Source organism: Topomyia yanbarensis, chromosome 3, assembly GCF_030247195.1.
Source record: "Topomyia yanbarensis strain Yona2022 chromosome 3, ASM3024719v1, whole genome shotgun sequence".
Taxonomy (NCBI): Eukaryota; Metazoa; Arthropoda; class Insecta; order Diptera; family Culicidae; genus Topomyia; species Topomyia yanbarensis.
This window is the reverse complement of record NC_080672.1, coordinates 111,490,059-111,497,733: the sequence shown is the minus strand read 5'-3', so window position 1 is coordinate 111,497,733 and position 7,675 is coordinate 111,490,059. Positions and strand designations below refer to the sequence as shown.

General features: G+C 39.6%; 1 protein-coding gene across 1 annotated transcript; it reads right to left on the bottom strand.

Annotated features, from left to right (window-relative positions):
* Nucleotides 1-1,203: 1,203 nt before the first annotated feature.
* LOC131692137 (uncharacterized) lies at nucleotides 1,204-2,777 on the bottom strand. The gene is made up of 3 exons (XM_058979009.1): nucleotides 2,362-2,777; nucleotides 2,120-2,301; nucleotides 1,204-2,066 (listed from the first exon to the last, which is right to left on the bottom strand). The coding sequence occupies exons 2-3, from the start codon at nucleotides 2,270-2,272 to the stop codon at nucleotides 1,686-1,688; spliced, it is 534 nt and encodes a 177-aa protein (XP_058834992.1). The 5' UTR covers nucleotides 2,273-2,301; nucleotides 2,362-2,777; the 3' UTR covers nucleotides 1,204-1,685.
* Between the last annotated feature and the right edge of the window lie 4,898 nt (nucleotides 2,778-7,675).

Sequence of the window (7,675 nt, the reverse complement as noted above, 5' to 3'; positions counted from 1 at the left end):
AGTCCATCGCCGGAGAGTAGATGAGTGGTGTGAGATGAAGCACTGGTTTCGGTTCGTCGGGGCGCCAACGTATCCGAAGTCACACTCCAGGCTCCACCCGGAATCACCGGATCGACCACAACACCCTACCGTTTGGCCCAAGAAAAACATAGCGAAAACCAAAGAGAACCGGTATCGAGACACTTTTATTCGCTGGAAAACTCTGAGTCGGCGTACGCTAGATTGACCACTGGGAGCTAGACTGAGTAGACCACGACGAGGCATCACCAGTAGCGGGTCGTCGGAGCACCAGCGAACCGGACGCCCTGTTCCACCGGATTCGCCAAACTGATCTTAACATCTGTCTACTCGGTTTCGGGAGAACTTCTCTTGCCGTAGAATTCCCCATCATCAGAGTAGGTTAGGTCCATCGTCGGGAACTAGATCAAGTAGTTCGCGAATAAGTTGGGAGCTGAATGGCTCATCGATAAAGTGATGTGGAAAGGCTCGAGAAGGGGACCAAAAGGTTTAAAGGAGTTGCTATGCTTACTGGCTCCGGACAGGGAACCAAAGGACTCAAAGGACCCACGAATATAAATAAGAATCGGTATCGGGTGAACTTCTTTCGCCGGAGAATTCTCCGTCGGCGTAAGTTAGATTCACCACCGGGGACCAGACTGAGTAGACCGCGACGAAAAACCAACAGTTGCAAGTCGTCGGGGCCTCGGAATCGCCGAATCGGAGTATGCTAGGCCCATCTTATATATAACATTTTTTTTAAATAGGAGTACTCCTTAAGAAATATTTAGGTGTTAACTGATTTAAACATATTCTCAAGTTTCATGAAACATTGCTGAATGCACCAAATCATGAAAATGTGATCGAAAACCAGAATGCATTTTTGACTATCTTAAGCAAACGTCAGGTAACCACAAAGAAAAGGGGTCGGTTTGTCAGTATTCCAAGGGCCTTTGTTTATATTTCTTGGAATCTGTCACTAGAAATGTGATATTAATCGTTGAAATTTGACGAATGAACTCATCATAATCATCTTACGCGTATTTTCCTTGAAGACAACAGCCAACGCGAACAGAATCCGGTGAAGTTCTTTGGGAGGGTAGTACAACACTTGAACCGAAGCTGAGTCTATGTTAATCTTTGGGCAGCGATTTACACATTTGTAAGGTGGTTCAGAAACGAGGCTTTTCAATATTTTTGCTACAACTTTATTTCCAATAAATAAGCATACTTGTATCATTCCGTCGCAATCTGGCTCGGATTCTAAAATCTTCACAAAACCCTCTCTTTAAACTTTACCTACCAAACACGGTAACTAGTGGTACTATGTATCACTAAACTATCGTTTACATAGATTTTCTCTGTTCTTCTGGTGTAAAATTGCTGCTAAAATGTATGCTTTTAAGAATGCATAGCGCTTACCAAATTATGGACACAGTACTACACAATTGTAAAAATTTCAGTATGCACAGACTAAACAAATTAGATCCTGTTGAAAAACAACAGCTTCAGATCTCTTCCTATCAAATAAAAAGTTCCGACAGAATACCGGAATTATTGTTTCCGGCATACTTGATCGTAGAAAATAAAAAAAAATTGCAGTCATACCACATCTGTTTTGTCTGTGCTTAAATTATACATTACTGCATGTAAAACATTTATGTTCGATGTCATCGATCTAGGAACGTCTATTCCTGAACTTTCAACTTTTGAATGCGACTAGAGACAAATTCCATCTCGTGCGAAGGCTGCGATCCTTCTATGGACTTGATAACCCGCACCAGACTTTCCAGTGACTTGGACTTTACCAGCGAATTGCACTTATCGGACTTATGGGACACCAGCTGCTGGCTAGAGGTATCCATCTGAGATGTAGCTGGATCGCTAGTTTCCATCATAAGGGTGGTGTTATTACTTCCTTGGATAGCATCAATAGTTCGTAGCGTTTCCAGATACAGCAGGTTCGTAGGATCTGAGTTTTCACTTTTTGTTCGTGACCGCTTTGGAATGAAGTAGGGTCGCATTCGAACATGTGGCAGCGAGCTACGAACCCGCCTGGGACAGCATATCTGAAAATGAGGCAATTTTTTATCCTTCTTGTTCTTGGATGCGAACGCCGTACCTGGGAAATGTAGCGGGTGTCCAGTTGATATTTGTTAAAGTTGTTCGCTAAGACACTTTCAGGGTATTGCATCGGGTCACTGAAGATATTATTTTCTGTTTCATTTTTCGTTTGGGTTTGTCCGCTATCTTTTATGTCGGTTTCACCGAGCATTTCGTATTTCAATTAGTAGAAACTTGTACCTACCGAAACAAAAAAAGAATTATTCGACGTAGACGCTGATAAGCGGAGTGACGTTTTACCGATATAATGTTTGATCGACTAGTCAATTCACGAATCACTTCACAAGGTATCAATCAATAAAAACTCAATGTCGCACTTATATTGCACTAGATTAACCTTCTTACTCTATTTGGATTCTCTTGTTGTTGATGGTATATCTATCTGGTTATGACGAATATTTTTCCACCTCACTTTCAATACTGTGGTAATTGCAGCTAGATGTAAAACAATCGACAATCGATACGACCAAATGCACTTGTTGCCGTAGAGAACCAGTTTGCATTTACATTCACGTCGAAAGATGTTATCTTGTATGTTAAAATTAATATTACCTAAATCAAGCCAACCAATTATTGTACAAACGGTATCAATTTTGTTTTTACTGCTCCATCCTATCCGTCACACAATGACGGGTGTATTTGTGCCAGTTTTGTTAATGTTTACCTTCAGAACGAGGCAGTAGAGGGGTACGTTCACGACATCTGCTTGGGTAATTGAGCTACTGAGCATGTTACGAGTAGTAAAAATATCCACTGGTATGAAATGAAAATGAGAAAGCTTTTGTTTTGGTTTGCGTCTGTGTTGAATGTCGTGAGAATGCTTGCTGTTAAGCTTTTTGTTAAAAGTTGCCGTACCATTTGAATTAACCTCGGTACAATCTTCACTCATTGTCGTTGAACTTTACGATGCGATCAAAAATGCACAGCCAACCAACATAAATTTGTGTATAGGGACGCAATTGCAATATTAACCCTTTCATGCCCAACTTTTTTCTAGTGCATATAGGGTTTCAAAACTATTTTTCCTTGAAAACGGTGGGGTCAAGAAATACGAAAAACCTGTTTTCATAAAGATGCGTGCTTCCTGCGCAGTGCTGGAAGCTGCTCAATTTTCACCTTCCAATGCTCAATACAATTTTCATAGAATATTTGCAATAGTCCAATTGCGTGGAAAACGTTCCCAAAAACAGTTTAAATTAATAAGTTTTATCAGTTTTCAATAATATTGCAACATAACGAAGATATATGAAAAATTTATTTTCTGTCGTCAATGTAAACTGTCCCTGGCAGCACTGCTCCATCGGAATCCAATCAGACTAATTGTAATAACTTCAGTTCTAGAGCTGATCCTTGTAACTGGTAATATTTAAATGAAAGGCAATAGTCACATTTATTAGCTTTACTTGTTTTTGTGAGCAAATCTTGCCTCAATCACAAGTTATAGCTGTTTAAAAAGGTTGTTGTCCACAAACAACATGGGCATGAATGGGTTAAAATACATCGATACTTCGAATCGTAGCTGTGGTATCGATACTTGAAGGTATCCACACTGTTACAGCATATCAGCAGTTGGTTTTGTCAGCAAATGTTTTGCTCTGCTCTTGCGAAAAGAAAAATCCGTACGATAAATAAACTTCTGTTTGATTCGCTTGATGTTGGATCGAGTTAACGATTCTGTCGGACGTTGCGCTCATTCGAGTAACGTCAGAAGAGTTAAACAATCAGCTGATCAGAAAGTCTCATGGATTACCTAATAACGGGTATTGTGCAAACAATTGATCATCCATCATATATTATACGTTTCATTGGAAACGAGCCGTTCAATTATTTTGAGGTGCCGACTTGAATTGGGGCATTTAATAATAAATGCTGAAAAACGGCGAAAAATATGTATTACCCAAGTTTAATGTGTGCTAATTATGTACTTTAACCCTTTCATGCCCAACTTTTTTCTAGTCCATGTAAGGTTTCAACACTATTTTTCCTTGAAAACGGTGGGATTAGGAACCACGAAAAGTCTTTTTTCATAAAGATAGGTGCTTCCCACGCAGTGCTAGAAGCTGCTCAATTTTTACCTTCCAATGCTCAATACAAATCTCCTAGAATATTAACAATAGACCAATTGCTTGGAAAATGTAGCCGAAGATAGTCTAAATTGATAAGTTTTATCAATTTTCAATAATATTGCAACATAACGAAGATATATGAAAAAATCATTTTCAGTCGTCAACGTAAACTGTCCCTGGCAGCACTACTCCATCGGAATCCAATCAGGCTAATTGCAATAACTGCAGTTCTAGAGCTGATCCTTTTAACTGTTAGTACTCAAATCAATGGCAATAGCCAGATTTATAAGCGTTACTTGTTTTTGTGAGCAAATCTTGTCTCAATCGCAAGTTATAGTTGTTTAAAAACGTTGTTGTCCACAAACAACATGGGTATGACGGGGTTAACTGAATTTGTCAATAAAACTGACTAAAAACTATGATTCTAAAGTTTCAGGATTTCGTATGTTTTGATTGATTGACTGATTGTGTATTGTCTTCGATTAAAAATATTATTTCGCGCAGACTAAAAAATTATAATCTAGCTAAAAACTAACTATTTCTAATTTGAAAGGCTCTTTACTTATGCTAAAATCAAAAAGTGGATAAACGTTGTTGAAGAGCTGGCAGCAAACATCCAGTGGATATTCTGGCCGTATAGCGTACGATGTGTTGAGCGCCGGAAAAATCATTTCACCGGAAAGATCTTCCAGGAACGTTGAAGTCAAGCTTTGCTAAGAGCGCAGGGGAATATATGTTTTCTGTAAGCAAGTCGAAGATGAAGAGTCGTTGCGCCTATTTCGCAGCGTACGGAGATTGATGAGAGCGTAGCGATCTTCGTTTGGAGGTAGTTGTAATCGATTTTGCCAGGGCAGCCGACGAAGGGCAAACCTGATGAAGTTCTTCTGTACCCGTTCAAGACTATTAATGTGAACGGTGTGATATGGGGCCCAAATGGAAACTCCATATTTCAGAATACTGCGTACCAGTGCGATGTACGGCGATTTTAGACAGTTAACTTCAGTGAAATCATGGGTGTTGCGCTTGATGAGTTCAAGTACGGCGTAGGATTTAGCAGAACACATCAAGTCTTCGAAAAGAATGGGTGATTCTGCTCGTGCGAAAGTGGATGTTCACACTCATGCCTTTTCTGCCACACCAATCCTTAACCCTTTCGAGGTCTATTTGTAAAACCCAACAGTCAATCATAGTTTGTATAACACGGTACATTTTCAAATCACCAGCATACATGACTTTAGTCGACGACAATTCACTGCAGAGGTCGTTCACGAAGAGTACAAAAAGAAGAGGTCCAAGATGATTTCCTTGAGGAGTGTTCCGATGTAATGTGGAAAGGATCCGATAGTGTAGCTCCAAGTCGCACCAAGGCGCTGCGGTTCGCAAGGTACGAAGAGATCCAATTAGTCAGCCAGTCCGGCAAGCCAGTCCGCCTTAGTTTTTGCACAGCAAGCTGATGAGGAAAACGGTCGAAAGCTTTCGAGAAATCGATGTACACCGCATCGATCTGTTGTCGTTTTTTCAATTTTTCAATCAGCGACGACATGTAGCCCATCAGATTAGTAGTTGTCGAGCGCTTTCTTACAAAACCATACTGGTCCGAAGTGATGATGTGTTTTAATTCGGGGTAGATAACATGTAACAACATACTCTCGAAGATTTTAGGGAGGCAGCTCAAGATTGAAATTCCTCTATAATTGGTGACATCATGTACGTTGCCGGTTTTTTGGATTTGAATTATCAAAGCTTCCTTCCGCTTCGTGGAGAAAATATTCTCTGCAAGAGAGCGATTGAATAATAGAGATGCTGGTAGCGCCAGAGTTGAAGAGCAATTTTTGATGAACAACGGTTGGAACTATCAATCCCCCGAAGATTAGTATGTACCTGATGTTCGGTGAATGACGTTGCAGACAAATTCAGAGTGAACGTTGGCAAACTGTGTTGCATTCATAAGTTCGAATTGGCGTTCGAACTTCGGCCGAGGGTCTGCCTTCAAGGGAAGAAGAGCGTATCCGCATAAGAATACGAAAAGTCGCAAATTCGGCAAACACAAAACAGATTCAAGATAATCTGCATACGGTGTATGCATGTGCGTACGAAAATATTATTGGCGATAAACGCCTTGAGAACCTCAATTAGGCTAAAAACTATAGTTTCTATATTCAAAACTTTGTTTGAATTAATTTCGTTTTTAATAATCTCTTTTTTGGGAAATGAAGCAGTATTTACGCAATGTCAAGCTTGCCAATTGCAAAACCAAAACTCTCGCTTTACTTATGCCTATACCTTATCTGGAATTATCTTGGGTTTTTACGTCATTTGCAGTTTGACAAGACCAAAATTGACAAGACTTAAGAGACTAGAATATCAAAGAGACTCCATCTTAATTCAGTGAAAACAGTTCAACTTTCAACCAAGCTACGGTTCACAAGCAACACTGCAAATGTGCAAGCCTCACAAAACTTGTTTGACTATATTCTGTTTGTTTCTTCTAGCCAAAAATGTGCTGCGACTTCTGGTCTGCTAAGTTTCTCGACCAGCTGAAACATAGTTATATCCGCAGGAATGGTATTTTGTAGCAGCACATCAAATCATGCCATTTTCTCTTTAGCGTTTCTAAAGACAATAGTATTGTAACAAATTTGGTTTGGGGATATAACTTTTATCTTTAAAATATTTATTAATTTTAACGGATTTCTATAACAATACTTCCTTAAAAACAATACCACATAATGCTAAACTATTACGATTGACAACTCTCTTGTTCGTTTGGAATGACATTGACAGTTAAATTGGAATTCCAAACGAAATAACAGACAAATGGCAGATAAATGGCCTCTCTTTGTTTTTGTAGTCTCCTTAGACAAGACCATAATTTGATGTTGGAACGGACTATCCCTAAGAATGATAATAGAAAGGGCAATCCCTCGCTAATTCCCGCACTGACGTTTTGTCGGTTTCTCCTCTCGTCCTGAAAAATCGTTTTCGAGCCTTCCTGAGACGATTTAGAAGACTTCGTTTGTTATCCGGACAGCGCATGCATTTCCTCATATTTACAATAAGGTTTTTACACAAAATTGCAAACACCTTTTATTAAAGTGTCATTTATACCGTGAGAAATACATTACGATGAATCGTGCGCCAAATAGCGCTACGAATCTTACTGCAACGAAGAATAATCGTCGCGTCTCTTTTGGAAAAGCTCGGACGATACTCGATTCCGAAACGGTTGAGTCTGAATCGGCATTTGACTAGGAAATCATTCCAAAATCGTTCAGATTTCCGAATCAAATTCTTAAACCTATTGGTTGCTTCGATTCTTTTCGATGTCATGAACATTGTATCGATATCGGTGAAGTATCGTGAAGAAGGAAGCGTCGAAAAAGCTGTTCGACAACAAGGACGGAACGAGTTTGCGTGACGCCGGCCGAAAATATCACTGCTCCCATACTTCGATTCATCGAAAATAAAAAAGTAATAGTGGAATATTT

Excerpts from the sequence above, each read along its gene's own strand:
- LOC131692137 (XM_058979009.1), bottom strand. The coding sequence starts at position 2,272 with ATGCTCGGTGAAACCGACATAAAAGATAGCGGACAAACCCAAACGAAA. Across the intron at positions 2,067-2,119 it reads ACACCCGCTACATTTCCCAG|ATATGCTGTCCCAGGCGGGT; the intron begins GTACGGCGTTCG and ends CCTCATTTTCAG.